This window comes from Chionomys nivalis, chromosome 24, assembly GCF_950005125.1.
Source record: "Chionomys nivalis chromosome 24, mChiNiv1.1, whole genome shotgun sequence".
In the NCBI taxonomy this organism is placed as follows: Eukaryota; Metazoa; Chordata; class Mammalia; order Rodentia; family Cricetidae; genus Chionomys; species Chionomys nivalis.
This window is the reverse complement of record NC_080109.1, coordinates 38,806,898-38,829,423: the sequence shown is the minus strand read 5'-3', so window position 1 is coordinate 38,829,423 and position 22,526 is coordinate 38,806,898. Positions and strand designations below refer to the sequence as shown.

Genomic DNA, 22,526 nt, shown 5'->3' with positions numbered 1-22,526 from the left:
CCCTCCCCGTCCCCCAATCAACTCCCCCTCTCTCATCAGCCCTAAGAGCAGTCAGGGTTCCCTGCCCTGTGGGGAGTCCAAGGACCTCCCACCTCCTTCCAGGTCTATTAAGGTGAACATCCAAACAGCCTAGGCTCCCACAAAGCCAGTACGTGCAGTAGGATCAAAACCCAGTGCCATTGTTCTTGAGTTCTCAGCAGTCCTCATTGTCCATTATGTTCAGCAAGTCCGGTTTTATCCCATGCTTTTTCAGACCCAGGCCAGCTGGCCTTGGTGAGTTCCCGAAAGAACATCCCCATATTCTCAGTATGTGGGTGCACCCCTCATGGCCCTGAGTTCCTTGCTCGTGCTCTCTCTCCTTCTGCTCCTGGTTTGGACCTTGGGGTTGTAGTCTGGTGCTCCAATGTGGGTCTCTGTCTCTGTCTCCTTTCATCGCCTGATGAAGGCTAATATCCAGGAGGATGTCTATATGTTTTTCTTTGGGTTCACCTTCTTATTTAGCTTCTCTAGGATCACGAATTATAGGCTCAATGTCCTTTATTTATGGCTAGAAACCAAATATGAGTGAGTACATCCATGTTCCTCTTTTTGGGTCTGGCTTACCTCACTCAGGACAGTGTTTTCTATTTCTGTCCATTTGCATGCAAAATTCAAGAAGTCATTGTTTTTTACTGCTGAGTAGTACTCTAATATGTATATATTCCATACTTTCTTCATCCATTTTTCCATTGAAGGGCATCTAGGTTGTTTCCAGGTTCTGGCTATTACAAACAATGCTGTTATGAACATAGTTGAGCATATACTTTTGTTGTATGATAGGGCATCTCTTGGGTATATTCCCAAGAGTGGTATTGCTGGGTCCAGGGGTAGGTTGATCCCGAATTTCCCGAGAAACCGCCACACTGCTTTCCAAAGTGGTTGCACAAGTTTGCATTCCCACCAGCAATGGATGAGTGTACCCCTTTCTCCACAACCTCTCCAGCAAAGGCTATAATTGGTGTTTTTGATTTTAGCCATTCTGACAGGTGTAAGATGGTATCTGTGTGATGCTTCTTAAACATCTAATTAAAACCTTCCCTCTAACTCAGCATCACCTTCTGCCAAAGTTGACCATTTTATGTAATATCAGCATCTTAAATAATAAGAAAAAAATTCAAGAGGTGTACGTCTAGGTGTACTTAAAAACCTCTGTGCCCGTGGAGACCTGTGCCAGGCAATGTGAAATGGTTCAAGAGAAATAAGCATGATCTTCATTCTCATGAGGCAGTTTCATTGATGAAATCTAGCTGGGCACATCGTACCAAATAAAGGACGATAGTAAGGGCCTAGGGAGATGTTCAAATTGCTTGTGTATCTCGGAATTTTAGGGTATAGGCAAGCTGGCAACTGTCTGTAATTCCAGTTTCAAGGGATCCAGTTCCCTCTTCTGTCCTTCAAGGGCACCTGCACTTACATGCATGTATGCACACGCACACACACACACACACAAATACACAAATACACACACATAAATAAAAATAGCATTTTTTTTTTTTTGGATTTTCAAGATGGGGTTTCTCTGTAGCTTTGGAGCCTTTCCTGGAACTAGCTCTTGTAGACCAGGCTGGCCTCAAACTCATTCACAGAGATCGCCTGCTTCTGCCTCCCAAGTGCTGGGATTAAAGGCGTGCGCCACCACCGCCCGGTTTAGCCAATCTTTTTTAAAGGCACAAAATATTGGGTAAAGGGAACTCAAAGCTCCCTTAGAGATGGTTAGAAAGGAGAACTAGTGTGCCTACATTAGCTCCATTTCCACAATTTTAAAAAAGAACAAAACACAGGACATGAATAGGTCTCGGGGTGTAGGAGTAGTCACGGCAGCCCAAGCAGAAGCCCGGTTTGTGTTGGAGATCAACACTGGTGCATATATCTGGGAAAGGGCATGAAAATGGCAGGGGACAATGGCCGGGGACAATAGCAGGGGACAATGGCAAGAGGTAATGGCAGGAGGTAATGGCAGGGGGCAAGGGCAGGGGGCAATGGCAGGGGACGATGGCAGGGGGCAATGGCAGGGGGCAATGGCAGGCAGGAATGGCAGGCAAGATTAGCAGACAGCAATGGCCAATGCTCACAAGCCACTGGGAAGCTCTACTCCAACCTTTTCTGCTGTTGAGGTCGGAAGAGACCACGGGGCACTTAACATAGCATTTACCTTTCCGAGAGGAAGGACGGTCAGCCAGCTCTGTCCTAACCAGCAAAGGGCAGCCACCAGTGATCAGCTTTGCCACAGCCAGCTCCCCACAGGTGCTTCAGCCCAGTGCACAGACATCATCCCTGGGATTCCTTTTTAGCCTGGACAAAACTGAGTAAGGTTTCAAAATTATGAAGATGGCAGGTGTTTGGGCCTGTATGTGTTTGTGAGTGTGTGTGCAAGCGATCACAATTATGGGCATAAATATGTCAACCCTTTAAACATTCATCTTAAGAAATATTTAATTTCCAACAGCGTCAAAATAAAATATAGTACTTGGGGCTGTTTTAAAAAGATGTCACCTGCTATTTGTCTTTCCCCATTTCGGATGTTTCTCCTTTTTGGGTAAGAGTATGGATTGAGTTTAGAAATCAAAACCAAAAGTCGTGTGTAAAATAAATGTTAGTTACAGGTTGAGGGGTCCTCTACTTTTGTCACCCTTTACTTTCCCCTCTCTTAGCAAATTTCCTTTTCGTCTATTTAGTATCTCTGATAAAGGGATAGATTAAAGACCATTAAAAACATTTTTAAATTACAAACTCCATGGGGCTGACAAGATGACTTGGGCAGTTAAAGCTCTGGCTGTCAAGCCAGATGACCTGAGTTTGGTCCCCAGGACAGACATAGTGGAAGGAAAGAGCAAACAACCACAGGTTGTCTTCTGAGCGCCACCTGGACATATGTGTGCACATATGTGTGTGTGCGCACACACACACATGCACAAATAAGTGCAATGAATGTTTTAAACTACAAACTACACAGTAGCCATCATAAAATCTGCAAGTAGTAGATTGGTCACAGATGAACCGAGTGTGTGTGTGTCGTGCATGTTATATATTTTAGGCACCCAGAATAGATGTTGAGGAAATTTTCGTAAAGATGACAGACTGGCACTCAGGATTAGCAAGAACCAAAGGAGTTCTCACATTTATGAAGCTGCTATGATCTAAAATAAAAAGGCCACATGCTTGAAATACTTGGGTTAGTTGTCCATGAAGATCAAAGAGGCAAAGTATTTCATTAGGAGTGTGCTTCCTACTGAGGGTGTGGTTGGCTGATTCTTCTAGAAGAGAAAAAGATTTCCATAATCCTAGCCACTTGGAGTCTGAAGTAGGAACTTCTGAAGTAGTGCACAACTTCAAGGCAGCCTGCACTATACAGCGATTGGCAGGCCAGCTTAGGCTGCACAGAAAGACACTTTGGCAAAGCCAGAAACTAATAGTGTGTTCATGGCTGGTCTGAGCGATTGCACTGAAAAGTGACTCCTGCTTAAAATGCAATTGATAACCTAAACAGCAGTCATTTCTGCGAAGGAGAGGAGAGCTGCAACCTTAGATACAATGATACAGTAGGCAGGGTCTAGTTCCCTCTTATGATTCAAATGCAGATGAGCAGTGGACAAATCATTCTGATTCAGTCTTAATCTCAACTGTCCAAGTGAGGTACATCTCCCCAGTCATCACGAGAACACCCAAACTTTGTCAGGTATCTGGCAGAATGCTGAGCTAATGGCAGCTTCTGTCAGTAATTTCATTCCCTTCCCTGAGAGGCAGGGAGTGGAGCAGCACCTCCTCATCTGAAGGATGGCTGCTGCCATCCTCCCTGCTCCCATGTGCTGGCTGCCCATCCTCCATATCCCCATGCACTGGCTCCTCATTCTCCCCATCCCCATGTACTGGCTCCATATCCTCCCCATCCCTATGTGCTGGCTCCATATCTTCCCCATCCCCATGCACTGACTCCCCACCCTTTCCATCCCTATTGCTGGCTCCCCATCCTCCCTGTCCCCATGTGATTGGTACCCATCCTCCCCGTCCCCATGCACTGGCCCCCATCCTCCTTATCCCCATGTACTGGCTCCCCATCCTCCCCATCCCCATGTACTGGCTCCATATTCTCCCCATCCCTGCTGGCCCCCATCCTCCCCATCCCCATGTGCTGGCTCCCCATCCTCCCTGTCCCCATGTGCTGGCTCCCCATCCTCCCCATCCCCATGTGCTGGCCCCCATCCTCCCCATCCCCATGTGCTTAGTCCCCATCCTCCCTATCCCCTTGTACTGGTTCCCTACCACCCCATCCTCCCTTTTCAACAGGAGTTGAAAAGATTGTCCTCCAGAATTGTTTAAAAGGCTACCATTTTGTGTATTTTATTGTTGAAGAAGGCAATTATAAAGAAATGAGAGCTATCATGGAGTTCTCACAGCAAAGTACCAAGGAAAATGTTACCATTTGCACACAATGTTTTCTACTTAAACACATCTCAAGAAATTCAACAAGGAAATGAGGGAAAGTGAATTTCACGTATGATCCAGAAAAGAAGCGGCTGGAATAAGAGCTGAGGCTGTCCTGATGAGACAGGCGTTAGTCACCTCTGATCTACTTCTTCCCTGCTCTTTCTCAGCACACGATAGGCGCAGACGGCTTCATGCAGCATGAAGTGCATAACTCACTTCTTGCTTGAATGTATTTCCAGTTGTGTTTCCACTTTTGTTGTCTTCGTGTTGTTTCAAATAATAAGTCAGTGTTGACTTTTTGGTACAGGTACATTTATAAAGTTGAACTATTGTGTAGATAGGTTTCTTGGAATATGTTAAGCAACTGACCTCGGTAAAGAACATCGCACCACAGTGGCGCTGCTGTTAGTTTGCAGAGCTACTGATGGCCGCACTGAGCAGAGTCACTCTCTCTCATACTAGCTGGATCCTGTGTTTTAGGAGCAGCGTCCTCCAGCTGGGAGGCTAGTCAGCACTAACAGCCTGAACGGAGGACAGCAGGTTAAGGTGACAGTAGGATGGGAGGGGAACTTGGATAGATGAGTGGATTCACCATGTAGGCTAGGCTGCCACTCCTTCTGCAGCCGCAAAGACGGAGCCTGCAGAGCTCTCCTCTGCTCAGACTGTACCACGTTTGTAAACAACGAAAGTCATGGGGTGTTGGCACTGAAGCCAACAGTTGCCACAGGGAACTAACCCGGGTATCATGACTCTTTCCAGGTAGTAGGTGTAACCTTGAAGAAAAAATGGCACTGTCTTCAAAAAAGTGACCTGACCCTGGCTTTGGTGGGTTTTTCTGCAAGAAATGCAAAGCCCCGCATGTGTTTATGATTCAACCTTTCAGCTGACCACTGCTTTGTTCTAGAGTTCAGCATGAAAGGACTAATTTTTGTTTGGTTTTTATTTTGTGTTTTAGTAAAAAGCATGTCTGTTGCTAATTCTAGCTACTATAGTTGCACATGTAAGAATTCTCTCTTTGTAGTTTATAGATTGGTAGCATTTCAAATAAATGACATTTTGAAAAAGTCACCTGAAATTTTTTGAGATGCTTATCAATTCATACCTTCCTTCTCATCGCAAGAAGAGTCTGAGTTATTGCTTTTTAATTATACCTTATAATACTCGATTCGTCCCTTTGAATATTGTAGGGATTTGAATATAAGCATGCCACTTTGTTTATTTCTATATTATTAGAATGTCTTAGAGCATGGAAAGACTTCTTTGCAAATGATTTTGCTCTTGAAAAGTTGCAGAAATAAATGTTATAAGACAGATACTTTTCTATACATGAGCGTAGCTTATGAACATATAAGTTGATAGCATGCAATGTCTCCCTCAAACAAACTTAGTATCTGAAAGACATGTTAAATGGCTGAATAGTATCCCAATGCATCTTTCCCCAGAATTCAGAATTGTGCTATTATCTATTTTAGGAAAGTCAATTTGCTTCATTAAAGAGGAAGCCTGGAGTGAAACATCAAGTTTCCCACTATTCTTCCAAAAGTCAGGGAGCCTAAGGAGCAAGACCCTGCAATCTTTTCAGAACACATATGCAAATTATTACTGATACACTGAGAAATAACAGCTCCAGTACCTGCTATTCATCTCGGAAAGGAACACATTGTCATTTAATAATGCAGCCCTTAAGCCAAAACAAACACAGCTTAAAATCTATTATCTGTACAAAAAAGTTTCCTTTCTTGCCATAAATATAAGCTATGATTGGCTATATTTTAGGAGGTTAGAACCTGAGTAAATGGAGGGGTTTGCTCCCTAAATGAAACTTGCTTTTTAGGTATCCTTGCAACATCTAAAATACTAGTATAGCCCATGCCCTCTTGGGCATCAGGTGAGGCTGTCAGTGTTAGGGAGTACTGGAGTTAATTCCCTTTCCAGACGATGCCCCTCACAACACACACTTAACACCTGTCCATGTGTCTCCTTGTGAGGCAGCTATAAGTAGATTGACCGCACAAATATTTTATGTGCTTTTAGTATAAAATGATTTTCTCCAGGGAGACTCTGGGAAAAGAGCTGAAAAATATTAAAATTTCTATTTTGAAAGTATTGAGAGCTTATTGGGAAAGTGATGTTTTGTCTTGTTCAATAATGACACATACTTAGTTACTCTCATAAACTTGATGATTTCATCAACTCAACAGAGAGGATAACACATCTTGCTGGTTCGCAATTCTCTTTATGTGAGACAAACCAACACCAGATACAGCGAGATCACTGCCCCAACAAGAATAGTTTACTTGTGTATTTATAAGAATTCGTCAATTAAAAGTCATGTGTAAAATTACACTGAAGTTCCTTGGTTTTAGTTCCCTTGAGTTTAGGGGAAGAAATTCTACTTGACTCAGGTCAGACCATCCCGCAGAACACCATGAGTAAAACCCTGGCACCTGAAGCCACTGTAGAATACTTAAGAAATGGAGTTTGTATACTCCTTATGCCAAATTCACTGAAAAATGAGATTCCAAGAACAGCCAGTGAAAGCTCTTAGCAAATCAGATTCTGGCTCTAATCTCTGCCTCAACCCAAACAGTCTAGGGGCTGTCCAGTCATAATTTATACATGAACACAACAGGAAAGTCAGAGCATGCTAAAACTAATACTATAAAAATATGTTACTCTCATGTTAATTGCCTTCAAATATATTATACATATAAAAATGCTATGTTAAACAGGTCCGCTGTGAAGGGTGGAAAAGTAGCTAACTAAAAGTTCACAATTAATCTTTGAGATTTTGTGTGTTTTCTCCTCAGCCAAAAGCTTCAAGATCCCCTGGCAGCAGTCCACCTCTTCACTCATGTCGGTCGGATCGCTCTTTAAACCTTAGCCTCTCTTGCCATAAATAACTTCAAGACGCCTCCTGACACATGCCTTGTTGGTCTCACTGTTGTAGGGGAAAGGCTCTAGGGCTGCAGATAAGGCTGTTGCCATGGTGATGAAGGAGATACCGAGGGAGGAGTCTGCAGAAGAAAAGCCCCTCCTTACTGTGACATCACAGGTGGGCAGACCCATAGGGTTCCTGTAGGAAGCTGACATATGTTAATGTATCAAAAACTGTGATCATCAGCTAAAAAAAAAAAAAAAGAAAAAAAAAACAGTAACTCAAGCCAATCTTTTTTAAAGCAGTTTCAATGAAACAACTGTAAAAATAATCAATGGAAGCCAAAATTTCAAAAGAAAAAAATTAGTTCTTGATCGTGAATATTAATTTTCATTACTGAACATTAGTTTTAAAAATTAAAACAATATATGTACAAGTATAGCACTCTGCTTCTTTCAAAGGAGTCTTGTTGACTTTGAGAAATACCAATAACAAGCAAAAAAATGGAATTCCTGAATAAATCCAGTCATATTATATACATATGTCAGTTTGCCAGTAGATGCTCTAAATTTTAATGTTAAATATATTTCTGTTGTGACTTTGCATACTACACATTTGTCTATACATATTTATGTCAATAACTAAGTTACAGGAATGAGCCGGAAGTCCCCGAGTCTCCATGCAGAAAATGGCTCTCTGTTCCTCTCCACGCTTAGTGGCCTTGATGAGGAAGCGCCATCTCTAGTTCGAGTCTGAAAGGGCCATTTTCAGCCTTTATTGTAAGACACATCGGGGGAAAAAGTCCACATTTGTCTTTGAAGGCAAGCTGAAACTCATTCTGCACATGCCCGGGGACTCCCGAAACATCCTGTAAAAGTCTCCATAAATATCTATAGCACGACTCATCACCACCCCGTGCAATTTCCAGTTTTAAATTCTGAGATAAAAAATATTTTTCTTGCATATATCATATAATTTAGATTAGGTTGTTATGTTAAACATTTCATTTCTTCCATAACACATTCGTAAATGCAACTATTCTCCTCCGATTATGCACACGGCTAGAATTAGAAAAATGGCCATTTACAGCCCCTGTGAAGAACATTTCTGTCAAAAGCTAAATTATGGCAGCTTATTTTCAGAATATCAGCAGATCTGGTCCCCAGCTGCTGCCAACATGTGTGGTTTTATTTTATTCTAAATGCCACGTTGTAAGTAATGAAAATTATATAACGCCAACATTAAATAAAGTTTTTAAGTTATTGAAGATTTCTAGGATTGGGAAATTTTCTGTTGTCAGAGTGGGCTCGTTGTTGTTTCCTTCAGGTTATCAAGTGTCTGTCCTTTACTGAACTGACATTATGAAGTATATACCATTTTACAATGATCACCTGCCCATCAGAGTCAGACCTTTGTGAATCCCATATGCAAAATATCCAGCCCATAATGCTTCTGTGAATGGTTGGCAAGTGGGCACTTGGCATTCCCAGCAGGTGATGAGCCACACACCTGTAATGATGTTGGCTCTTGTGCCACACCATAGCATCTTGGGATACCACAATTAAGACAGGCTCCAATCATCCCCAGAGTCCCCCAAGTCTTACACTTTGCCGTTACTTCCCAGTAATCATTTCCACATGTATGATATTAGCATTATAGTCTAAGCTTGAATTTAAATTTTAATGCCCAATGATATATTTGGTATTTTGGTGTAGAGAAGAAATCATGACAATCGTCACCTCTCACATTCAGAACATTTGTGTGTGCCCTTTTAAATCTGTCTGGTGTTGTGTTGACTGTTTCTGAGAGACCGATTATGACTTTACTGCATGAAGACTGTGTAGCGCTTCCTTTGATGCTTTGTATTCTTATTACATATTGGCCGGTTTATGAATCAGCAGGCAGAATTCTGATTCATAACATGCAATGCACTTGTAATGATAATTCTTTGGAACTCAGCGACAGCTTTGATCGAATAATTTCTCAACCAAATGTAGTTTTATTAGCTAATATGTTTTTAACATGACACACGAGTGGCTTTCCCCTGGTATGTACCAGTGTCATACACAAGCCAAAAAGGAGGAGAGTGAGCTGAAAAAGTGAGTACGTCCATGGCAACCACAGCATCTAGTCTGTCTACCATGCCACATTTCTTAGCTGTTAACCTCTGTGAATGTCCTGGTGTCTTGATATGTTTGTCCCAGTGTCTCTTGTAAAGACTCCTGTGGCATAGCACTACATCCTGCCGAGAACAAACACTCATCTCCATCCCTCGTACATCGACACCAGCCATTGTGCCGTAGATGCCAGACATAGCTGAAGTTGCTTACTGCCCTCTCGGGATGCTCATAAAAGATAAACACAGAAATCGCACTGTGCTACATCATCTTGTTCAGTAACTGTTTGCTCAGCAGCCCAATATTTCAACAGTTTTAAATTGTGATTACAGTGGTTTGTTCTGGAACTGTTGTTAGAAGAATTTAGCTAACCATTCTCCAGTGATATATCTTCAGCAGATGAAACAAAGTCAAAGAATTGAAACAAAGCCAAGGACTGGGTTTGAAAACTAGACCCCAGAAAGTATAATTACTGATTCTATAGGAACAAGTTCATGCTGTCCTAAATTAATGCTAACTCAGTTTGTAAACTGGCATGCATTGATGAAAAACAGATTGCCAAATCTTTGAGGAAAAACTCCTCCAGACCTGGGCTCTCCAGTGCGATGGTCACTGATCACATGGCCACTGAGTACTCTGGCTTCTGGAAATTGAGACATGCTGCAAAAATTGTAAGAACAAAAAAGGCTTTTAAGGCTTAATCCCAAGATATGCAAACTATCACACTGATCCTTTTTATTGATCACATGTTGAAATACCTTGGATATGCTGAGTTAAACGAGATGAGTTATTGAAATTGTTTTTTACTTGTTAATGACCAATGAAAACTTTTATATAGTGTAAAGGTATTATTGCATATATTAAGTAAAGACTTTTATAGTGTAAAGGTATATTGAATATATTAATGACCAGTGAAGACTTTTATAGTGTAAAGGTATATTGAATATATTAATGACCAGTGAAGACTTTTATAGTGTAAAGGTATATTGAATATATTAATGACCAGTGGAGACTTTTATAGTGCAAAAGTATTATTGCATATATTAAGCAGCACTACTGTAAGCTGCAGCTCTATCAACAAAATAATTTTATGATAGACAGAAAACCCATGTGCCCAAAGATTATGCCATGGAAAATGAGATTTGTTTTTATGAGACAAAATGGCCTTAGCGAGTACATTCCTCTCTGAAGGAAACTTGAGAAAGTTTGATTTTGACAAATTTGGCCTCCTGGATGTTTAAATCAAGGTATACCCGGCTCCTTTTTCCTCCAGAGCACAGTGTCTTAGAGCTGAGATTCACATCTCTTCTGCCTCAAGGGTGATTTCCTTCCTACTCCACCTCCGTACTCTATCCGTTCTCCCTTCTTATCCCTCGATGGGAATCGAATTTTTCTGTGTATAATAAGAGAGAAAGAGCAATGTCCTTAGCTGGGAAAACATTCTCAAGGTGACTAAACATAACCTCACTTGGGTTCCTATCTTTGACTTAAAATGATTGCCTTAAGTATATACACCTACCTTCCTTAGTAATAACACTGCCCACGTGTGGGATGGCATTGCCAGTTCCTTTCCCCACAAATGGATTAATTTTATACATCTAACTGTCCTGCCTGGAGAAAGTCTGACTGATCTTTAGATTAAGTCAAGGGTTTGGAGGATGAATGGCTGTGACAAGGACTACCATGGAGGATGTGGGTGCAGCCTGGTCAGAGCTGTTAGTACACAGACACCTAAGGCCTGGTCAGAGCTGTTAGTACACAGATACCTAGGGCCTGGTCAGAGCTGTTAGTACACAGACACCTAAGGCCTGGTCAGAGCTTTTAGTACACAGACACCTAAGGCCTGGTTAGGGCTGTTAGTACATGGGAACCTAAGGCCTAGTCAGAGCTGTTAGTACATGGGAACCTAAAGCCTGGTCAGGGCCATTAGTACCCAGACATCTAAGGCCTGGTCAGGGCCATTAGTACCCAGATACCTAAGGCCTGGTCAGGGCCATTAGTACCCAGACACCTAAGGCCTGGTCAGGGCCATTAGTACCCAGATACCTAAGGCCTGGTCAGGCTGTTAGTACCCAGACACCTAAGGCTCTCAGGTATCAGGGCAGGTGTGGCCAGGCTCTGAAGATAGACTGTTTAAGGGATGATCATCAGTAGACTGAGCCAGCTCACAGTCCATGTTAGAGAATCCTCCCCATGTGATCCCTGTTTTGATAGATATCATATGAATCCTAACCTTGCTCAGAATTAATAAACTATAAAGTTCTATAACAAAATGAAAACCTGCTCCACAATTAACATACACTTCAAACCAATGTCACATACAATAAGGGAGTGTTTAAGTGCACAGATGCATATTTGTGCTTTGTTCCCGTAGACCTGAAATGAGCTTAAAAATTCCCAAAGATTATTACTATATTATTTTACATCAACATTACAAATATGAGATTATCAGTTGTTTCTAGTCAACGGCTGCTCTGCTTTCATTTCTGTTGCTGGAAGAAACACCTTCCAGAAAAAAAAAAAAAAAAAAAAAAAAAACCCTGGGGGAAAAAGGAGTTTATCTGGTTTGCAAGTCCAAGTTGCAGCGCTTTATTGTAGGGGAGTCATGGCAGAACCTAGAACATCGCAGCCACAGTCAAGAGGGGGAAGAGCAGATATGCATTCTCGATTGCTTGCTCTTAGCTAGCTTCCACCTTTCTTGTACTAGTCAGGGGCCCCTGCGTAGGGAATGATGTGATCTACAGTAGTCTGGGTGTACCTCAGGTAACAATCAGGACAGTCCCCGACTGGCGTGCCCGCACACCAACCTGATCTTCCCAGGTGTTTCTAGGTAGTGTCAAGTTCACAGTTAAGACCGGCCAGCACGCTAGCTTTACTGTTTTCACTATAAAAGTGATTCCTAAAGTGCTGAACTGCTTAAGCAGCAGAGCACAATAACAGCCTGATGGGAAATGAGCAGTGTCGCAGGAATTAATATCTTGTATGCTTTTGATTACCTGAAATGCATTTCACTTTATTGTCGGTGTTTAGTATGTTGACACAGATTTTCACCTATTTCTTCTTGTGAAAAACCTAAGTAATAGATTTATTTGGAAATAAAGTGAAATTTTAGTCACAAAGTAAGTAATATGATTATACACTCTTATTTAAGCAATAGAATATATTTAAAAGAAAAATATTTTCCAACCAGGCCCTGAATTGGAAAAGAATCAAGGAGGAGTTGGAATGAAGAAGGAGAAGGAGAAATGATGTTATCATATTATAATCTCAAAAATAAAATATTTTTAATTAAAATATTTCTTTATAATTTGGTCCAAATAGACTGCATAATAAAATTATTTTTTTAAAAAAAACACTAAAACTAGAGGAGTTAAAATGGAACTAAGGCAAGGCACTTTCAGATAAAATAGTAAGGTAGTAATTGGAGCTGCTGGTGTCCCTGCACCTATGTGGCAGTATCTGCTGATCATGTCACCTGCCCAGTCTTAGTAGGTCACAATTCAATTGACATCATTCGACTGAATATCTGATTAACTATAAAATATAAAGGCTCAATTGTCCTTTGAATTCTGCTTGATAAGGAAGCCCTTCGTGCAAATCTACCTACTCACCTACTTTCTTGTGTACCCCCCGTTTCTGCGTCTTCAGAAGTATTTTCCCTCAAACTCTCCAGATGCAGGTTTCTGATTTAAAATAAAAAATGAGGTGAGGAGGTTGTGTCTTGTGGTGATTTTGCCCTGCCATTCACCTGTGTCCAGTCCTTCTCGCCAGCGCTGGTGGTGTTGGTCGAGCACAAGCCTGAGTGAATGCCCACTGCTTTAGATGTTAATTCGTGGCATTCTTCCCTCTCGGTAGAAAACTAACAACCTCGATAGCATCACAAAATGTTGCTTAGGCGCCCCCATGTTCCCCATCTAAAAGACACAGCCCTGGAAGGAATGGACCTGAATGTCTGGGATAAAGCTTTCTAGGAAGTCGCTAAGCATTTTGAAAGACCACTAATCTTGCCATGGACTGCTAGAATTCAGTATGAAGTCTAGGACACCCTCATGATCATTCTGTTGTACAGTCAGCCAGTTTCACTACATAAAGCTGCTCAATATTTATTAAACCACTACTATAGGATGCAAAAAAAGATGTAATAAACTAATGTCATGACAGTTCTAATCTAGTGATAAGAAAGACATTAAAACTAAGATAGTACCTACATAAGCACAGATGAGGAGGTCATTCCAAAGGTGCTCACTCCCCTCCACTGAAGGTCAAGGTGTGCCATTGTGGGGTGCTATCAAGGTGTGCCATTGTAGGGGCTCCATCAAGGTGTGCCATTGTGGGGTGCCACACCAAGGTGTGCCATTGTAGGGGTGCCATCAAAGTGTGCCATTGTAGGGGCTCCATCAAGGTGTGCCATTGTAGGGGCTCCATCAAGGTGTGCCATTGTAGGGGCTCCATCAAGGTGTGCCATTGTAGGGGCTCCATCAAGGTGTGCCATTGTAGGGGCTCCATCAAGGTGTGCCATTATAGGGTTGCCATTAAGGTGTGCCATTATAGGGTTGCCATCAAGGTGTGCCATTATAGGGGTGCCATCAAGGTGTACCACTGTAGGGGCTTCATCAAGGTGTGTTGTTGTAGGGGCTTCATCAAGGTGTGCTGTTGTAGGGGGTGTGTGAAAGACAAGTAAGCATCCATTACCATCATGGGGCTTGTTTTTCATGTGCTTGGATTGAAACTAGAGCCTTGCACATGCTAAACACATATTCTCTCATGAGCTACATCCCCAATGACCTTTGAGCTGATGCAAATATTGAGAAGAGGCCACAGTCAGAGAAGAAACAGAAATGAAAAGATGTGAACAGACTGAGACAAAACCTCACACCTAATGAAGTGGGCCTTTTAAAGTCAGCTCTGATAATTTGATTTATCTAAGAAGCTGATCTCAAAACTGCACTACCTGACTCCGTTATTAGCAAAGAATTAGAAACCTTTGATTCACATTTTAATAACACCAATATGCTCTGTACCCAAAGTCTTAAATGACAGAAATCGATAAAGTGTTTTCAAATGAACAGAAGTAAATCTAAATGCCAATGAGCTTCATCCTGCCAATGAATGAGGAAGGAATCCACAGCTCACAATTTGAAAGTAAAGTTTAGCAGGATGGTTTGGGGATTCCATTCAACTTGAACCTTTTGTCTGTAACCTGAAAGATTCATTTATTCTTAGATCACCACGAGAAAAACAGTCTACCTGTTAAGAAAGAGAAGGAGGGATGGGGAAAGCTGGTCCTGTCTACACATTTAAGAAATACCACTGCCATGACTAAAACAATGTTCAATCCATTTAATCAGAGTGTGAAAAATACACATTATTGTGCCTTAAGTTTTACCAAGCCATTGTCTCGTTTGTCAGCCATTTCTTGAATACCTTTTGCATGAACTTTCCCTACTAGAAGCTGTGAAGGCTATAACGAGCGAGCCGTGGCTATGTCTAACTTCAGACCCTGTAAGGGGATCTTCCTTTGTCTTCATGATGTCTCTTTCCCCGTTGTCCACCTCTCCATCCAAGCCCAAGCTCTTTCTGACCCACTTGAATGGCTTTCATGCTCACTGTCATCCGGCTTTCCTCTTCTTCACCTGGAAGCCTCGCCTCATCCCACTGCAGCAGGGCACCACCACACTGGTCCAGCCTGAGAAACGCTAACTCTAAAGGCTGTTCACGGTGCCCTCTTGTTTTGTGTCTCTGGAGCGAAACATCAAGAATGACATAGGGATATGACATGACCATCACATGCTTCCCTCAGTTCTGGAGTCAGCAGTGGTCAGAAACAGGACACTGGACACCGAAGAGACACCAGCCTTTCAGAAGCAGGAGCTAGAAGACTGGAGAGACATGACTCTGCCCTGGATTTACTGGGATCTTTCTGAGACACTGTCCCCTGGTTCCCATTCCTCCGGTGAGCAGTGACTGAGAGGGCTATTGACCCTTCCTTCCTTCGAGGACTCCATCTGAAATTGGAATGAGTGACTCTGCAACACCAACAAAATCCTCTTGCCTTTGACAAGCATGCTGCCCTGAAGAAAGCCCTTACTCAATAGTGCCTTTCACTTGTTTCTCCATTTAGATGTTGATACAAACAATAGTTTCTCTGGAATTCGCCAAATAATATAGGGTGGTTTTTCAGCATTAAAAACTAAGAGTATCTACAGAAGTTGAATATCCCCATATCCTAAGCTATAGGAACTCAGGCCTGTTCTGCAACCATGTACACAGAATCGGGATCCAGGGATAAATCCTGAGCCCTTCATTGTTTTGGAAAAGGGAGGACTAGGGAACGTTGCTTGTAATTTAACTTGTGATAATCTATACTAAAATTGATACAGGTTTAGCATTCCTATTCTGAAATCAGATCCAAAACTTTTTAAGTTCCAGTATGGGGCTATGAGTAGAAGCCTCTGGCTTTAGAGGTAGCAGCCAAAAGAGAGGCAGACACACAAAACTTATTACATAGACTTACCTTCAAGCATGTGTGCAAGGTGTGTATGAAATACACGTGAGCTTTGTGTTTAGACAAAGGTCCTGTCCCTAAGTCCGCCCTTATGCGTTTGCAAACATTTCAAACCAAACACTATCCAAATTCTCCTCCAAATCAAAATGTTAGTGAAGAAATAACTCGTATTTTTTAAATCAACATAAAGAGAATTTAGTTATACATAGTTGCCTGTTTGTAAAATCAGACTTTCTTTAGATAAGTACTGATTATCAAAGAGAGAGCTGTGGCATCATACGTAAATATTTAGACTTTTAAAGTCACCATTGTGTTATGTCTCCTACATGTTTGCCAACAGGGCCAGGGGGCGGCTTGGTGAGCGCAGGCCTGTTAGAGTATAGTGCAGTGCCGTGTTTGATGGTGACCATCAGCCTCAGAAATCTTGGCACTGTGGAATCCGCATCACATTCCACAGGGAAGGTTCATTTCGTTAAATACTGAGGGTTCAAAGAGCAAATGTCATCACTACACCCAACATGATGGCTGGATCCTAAAAAGTATTCCCCGCACAAAATTGTACACAAACTCCCTGTGTGAGAAGCAGATCTGGATGCAGAACCACCAGGGTTGATCATTTTGTCATTTTCTGTCATCTTACTTGCCTTGCCAGTGATTTCAAATTCATCTTCACATCCTAAAATGGACTTATATGCCAGAACATATTTAGACGAATTCCTAAGCTTGATTTGTCCACAGCATTCTTAAAAACCTCAAATGTCTTACCTAGAAACTACAGGGAGCTCACAGACCCTCAGGACATAAAGCTATTTCAAAATAAACAGCATGGGCAATAGCCAAGAGGAAAACAGAAAACAAAAACAAAGGGATCAGATCAGAATTTCAGTTATAGACTAAAGGAACATCGTTTAAAACAAACAGACAAAAAAAAGGCCAAAACCCACCCCACCTTAGGAGCTGTGATTCCCAGTAAAATGTGTCTTTGTATGTAGTAACATTAAAACTATCACTAACTGAAGACTAATGGTGTTAACTTAAACACTAAAGAAGGGTGATTCTCTAAGGTATCCCCCACTAATATCCACAAATATATAGGAAAATCAAATGTTTAATTCTCCATGAAAAGCTCTAACGGAGACCTGAGGTTTGATGCACTGTAGCAACAACTGTGTGCTTGGGTGTCCAGTATCTGATGACCATGAACTACTTTGTTGACATTGAACCAGAGACACAATGACATGGCAATGAGTGGAGTTCTATATTTCGACTTGGCAGTACTCCAAAGTCCGTTGTTTCTTAAAAAAAAAAGTAAAACTTTGACAGGTCAGTTATTAAAATTCTAGGAACTTTGAGGCGCATCTTTTCTTGACCACAAGTAGAGCCAAACAGCTGTGCTTCTCCCAGGAAATCAAGACACCCAAGTTAGTGATTAACTACTTGCGTGTATTTTCTCTTAACTATAGAAAGTGTGGATTCAAAGTGAAGCAGTAAATAACTGGCCACTACCAATAATTAGGAACACACTAAAACAGTTTTCAGTTAGAATTTTAAGTCTAACAAATTATTAAATTCTAGAATTAATTAAAGGAAAAATAGGATTATGCTTATAGGAATCTATGCCCATAGACTAACTAAAGGTTTTCACAAACACCTACTACATGCCTAGATAGTAATAGTATTTTCTTACTTCAAATAATATTTGTTATGTTCTCCAAAACCATGCTAAGGAAATGGGGGTTGGCTCTAGGTACCTTGAGTTTTTAAGAAAGGAACAAAAGTAGTGTTCATCTAACTAACCGCACAGGTCCATGTGTGTGTGCATCTCACCCACGGACACCAGGTAGCTAGTCCTCATGACAGTCCATCACCACAGAATCTGAAGCCCCTGTTCCAGTGATTTCTAAGACTTTTAGTCCAGATAGAGAGTGGCGTGAGCCCATAGCACCTATGATGGACCAAGTGTCTTTTCTCGTGTGCTGAAATCAGGCGACTCTAAAGCCCCTCCAGGAGGGAAACAGGCTTTAGCTTTAACACTAAAGTTGGCTGCACCAAACATAGATTAACAGTGCTGAAGGCTCATCCCCAGCCTGTGGTAATGTTTTGTTTTCTCTATTGGCCCACCCCATTATTTTATTTCTGTTTGTGTTGATTTTGGTAGGGCTTGCTTGTCCTCTTGTGTTGCAGGGCTGTGTTTTCATTCAAATGCTTGCGCAGTTCAGTCGAGAAGCCCTTTGATGCCTGTGTTCGTTTGTTCTCAGCTGGTGAATGAGCAACAAGAAAGCAGACCTCTTCTGAGCCCCTCCATCGATGACTTCCTCTGCGAGACCAAATCTGAGACCATTGCAAAACCAGTAACGTCCAACACAGCCGGTAACTCACTTCTAACTATGCTCCAGTGGGGTGTGCTTTACCCAGAGATGTTTGCATTTTTCCTCCAGGCATTTTTCTAAAGAAGTGGGGAGGTATGTTTATTTATTTGTGGGTGTGGACATTTGCGTATTGAAACAGACCTATGGAGGGCATAGTAGAGCTCAGAGAGACGTTTCTTTTCCACCGTGTGGGTCCCAGGGATTGAACTCAGATTGTCAGCATTGGCAGCAAGCGCCTTTACCTACTGAGCCCTCTCACTATCCCTGCCTCCAGGCCTTTTAAGTAGGGGATGATATTTGCAATCAAGTGACTGACCCGTATACAATCCAGCATAAATTAATAAATGACTTTTGATTACCCAGGAAACCACACTGTATATTACCCAGTCGGCTTGGCTGGCCTTCAGTGTGTTACTGTTCTCACTCAGTTTTTGGTGCACACACCTCTGCATTTGCCACCCTGCCTCTCAGAAACCCGCCATGCTATAAAGGAAAGCTGCTATCTCAGAGGGAGATTTTGCAACTTCAGCCTGATGGTCCAATTATTTTGGAAAATATTTTCTGAAGCAAAAGTCCAGCCAAATAAAAATGTTGCGGTACTCTTTCTGAGTAGAGGTCAGTAGTAATTAAAATACCCCGTGGGCATAGGATGTTATAGGGCCATTTAAGTGTGGTCCTTGCTCTCTCTATATATAAATGACCTGAGCATCCGACTTGCACAAACCCTTCCTGGAACTAAGCATTCGCAGCAGAACACCCTCAGCGCTTGCTTGGCGCGTGTAGGGGTGAGCACTCCATCACCATCAGAAAGACCGCCTCAGACCGATAGCAGGATCCACATTCCTCCAGCAGGGCTTCTTTTCACTTCTACCTCATTGGGCTAACACTCCCTTTCAAAGGTGTGCTCTTCAAATAATGAGGAAAGTGTGGTGTTTCAGGATGGGAAATCAGAGATTATAGTGAGTGGGTGGGCGGTGCCAATTCTGCGAAGAGCCTGATCTCACACTTCCTTTTTACATTGGTCCCACTTTTCCACAGTGGCCTCCACTGGCAAGTGACTTACATTTTTACCACTTGGAATCCTAAGTGAAGAAAGTCAGATAGGAAAAAATATATATGTTTTTTAAGGCTGCTGTAAATTACTATAGAGAGAGGATGCTGGCCAGCAGCCCTGGGTGGAAGAAAGGCAGGGAGATCAAACCTCATGCATTCTCCTCCCAGCTCTGTACCGTGGGGCCAGCTACTGCTTTCTGTTGTCTATATGGTAGCAATAGCTGAACCTCACTCTCCATATCTAAAAACAGCACAATCCTTATCTTGTAAATTACTCAAGGAGATGAAGGGAAGGTAGCCATCTATGGATGTGCTGACAGTGGTAAAGTCGAGCCCGGGAGGTCACACGGATCAACTCAGGTGGCAGCATTCTTGAATCTCCTTCTTTGTTACTTAATGTCATACCCAAGTTGTTTTCTAAATCCACCTGTCACTTGGAGTGTTCAGGCACACAGAACGATGCTGGCAGGTTCTAAACAGGACATTAAAATGAATTCAACCATCAGATCCTATTAATATTAACCTCTGAAGCTGGGGTTCAGCTGGCTGAAACTGGAGAGCTAACCCAGAAAACACAGAGCTGGGGTCTCTTAATTGTAGACAATCCCAGAAGAATCAGATGCAGTGAGGAAGCTCATTGTCACTTTTCAATTGAAGAAACTAAGTCCCTTTGAAACAGCCAGCCCTGGGGGCTGGGAAGTGGCTCAGTCAGTAAACACTAGCTCTTTAGACGTAAGAACTGGGGTTCAATCCCCAGAACACTTGGGTTAAAAAAGCCTGTCTTTACAATCCCAGCACTGGAAGGCGGATACAGGAGGCCCCTGGGGTTTGCTGACCTGCTACAAGCTGAGAGACCAGTCACCAATCTCTAAGCCTCAGATCAAGGTGCTGGGGGACACACTCCTGCAGGCTCTTGGGAAGACATTGTTACCACCTCTGATCCTTTCTATTGGTCCCTCGGATGTGACACATGACTCCAAGTGGGATTTTATCTGTGTGCAGATCACATCGATCTCTCTATCTACACACCTACTCATGTCACATTTCCCTTTTACATGAGGACATCTGTCGTCCTGGGATTGTGTCCTGGCCTCCAAACAGCCTCATCTCTAGTCACATTTCCAATGAGGTCATTTTCCGAAGTACGGGGGCTTCTACCTATGAACAAGGGGTGGAGCGCCATTCAATCCATAATGCAATATTCTGAATCTTTTCTGCCATACAATGATTTCCAGCCATCCTATGTTGGACACTTTGTTTTACAAGCTTAGAAATATATCTCAAGGCAAAACTCGCTATATTTTTAAATCCCTACAGAATGTGGTTCTTATGAAAATCAATACAAAGTAAACAATGTAGGAAGTAGTTTTCCAAAGTGGCAAGATTCATCTCTAACAAATTTTAAAAGAATATATCTTTAGATTTATTGTTAATAATAGAAAATAATTATGTACCTATGATTTTTTTTCTGTACTGGGAATTGAACCCAAATCTCATACATATTGAGCTGGTTTCCCCACCTTCTCTTTCCTTTTTTATATCTTGAAACACATTCTCACTAAAATATCCAGGCTGGCCTTGAACTCACAGCAAATGGTGATCCACCTACTTCCCAAGTAGCTGAGATTACAGACTTCAGACTCAGACTCAACAAGACCCTTGATTTAAAAAAGCAGATGCATGGATACTATACAGAGACTGATAACAACAAGTGTTCTGAAAGCCATTGAACAACAATCTAATCTAAGTGATTAGATTGCCATACATGTAGCATGACAAACTTTGCAATATACTACGTTGTAATTTAATAACTCTAACGTATGTTAGAACACAGGACAGGTTTTCTCTCAGAGATCAATAAGAGAAGCTGTGGTCCTTGCTTGTGATTTCTGATGCTAGGGAGGGATCGAGTCATTAGACCAACAGTTAGAAAGGGCTGCCAATGTGAAGCTAAAGCACTTAGAAGGTATTTCCTTGCACTTGTGTGCACACACATGCACACTCTGACACACAACTGAAAGCCAATGATCCTCGTACTCTTACTTTGCACACAAAAGCCCTGAGACCCAAACCTTCGTGTGCCTAGGAGAATGTTTTCACTTTAATCTAGAAGTCAACAAAGCACCCAGCTTCTGTGCTCAGGCTTGCTCATTTTGGAGCACCAGAGGAGCTGCAAGCCCTTGACTTTAAGCCTCAACTGTTGCACCCTACACATAACAACATGCTGTCCCCCTGACTCCAGAGACTACCCCAACCTTCTCTGCTTTTAAAGTTGTCATTCTAGGGAACTCTCGGCTTCAAAGCCACTCAACCTCAAAGACACTGCTTCCAGTAAATGGGCAGTAAGGAAGGCCTTTGCCTATGCTAGGCTCCAGCTTCATATTTATAGAAAAAAAAATGACAGCATGGAGAACAAACACAGGAAGGGCCCAGGATGCTTCAGAGGGGACAGGTGTGATTGGCCAGTTTGAATTTTCTGTTCACTCATTCAGAAAAAGAGATTAAAACCCGCCAGCTACTATTTTGTAGCAAAAGTACTTTCAATTTATAAGTTCACAATACCTAGAAATTTTGCTTCTAAAAGAAATCTCGGGGCAAGAGGCTAGTTTTTAAATGTTTGTACAATGGAAAAGGCGTTTGGAGCATTCCTTCCATCATAAGGAAGTCCCATTGGCCTAGAGTCCTTGCCATTCCGATAGCGTCTAGAAGTTTCATTTAGCTGCTCAGTGAACAGGAAATGTATGGAGCCCTGTCTTGGCTGCCTGCCAGGCTTAAATTTGGCTCAGAAGCCAATTGACTCGGTTCTAGGGCCTCTTTCCACCCACTTTGCTTCTGACTCACCACAGACTCCTCTCCCCAAGCCCTTAGAAAGTGGTTCCCATCTTCTCGAGAAAACTCAGCACAACAAGATGGCCCCTTCAAGCCATTCGTGACAAATTCACCTCATAGACTCCTCTGTGGAGACAAAATCCTTGTCTCTTCTTGTTTTGTCCTAAGGAACATTTCTCTTTTTCTCTGTGTGTGTAGATTTGATTGTGGCTTGAAACAGAACAGAACAAGAAAACAGGAACACTATATAAGAAAGAGGGATCTGTTACAATTTGGCCCTTCAAAAATAGAAAGTGTGTGCATGTGTGTGT

At 42.1% G+C, this 22,526-nt stretch overlaps 1 protein-coding gene across 11 annotated transcripts in view; it reads left to right on the top strand.

The window, feature by feature from the left end:
* The window catches only part of Pex5l (peroxisomal biogenesis factor 5 like), a 203,792-nt gene that overhangs the window by 114,138 nt on the left and 67,128 nt on the right, over positions 1-22,526 (top strand). For 6 of the 11 annotated variants that reach the window (XM_057756757.1, XM_057756753.1, XM_057756754.1 and 3 more), the window contains 2 exons: positions 7,415-7,519; positions 18,223-18,334. In XM_057756757.1, the coding sequence (XP_057612740.1) occupies positions 7,415-7,519; positions 18,223-18,334 (217 nt within the window). Of the gene's footprint in view, positions 1-5,223; positions 5,290-7,414; positions 7,520-18,222; positions 18,335-22,526 lie in introns of all 11 variants that reach the window. The other 5 variants (XM_057756759.1, XM_057756758.1, XM_057756756.1 and 2 more) reach the window with 2 other exon arrangements.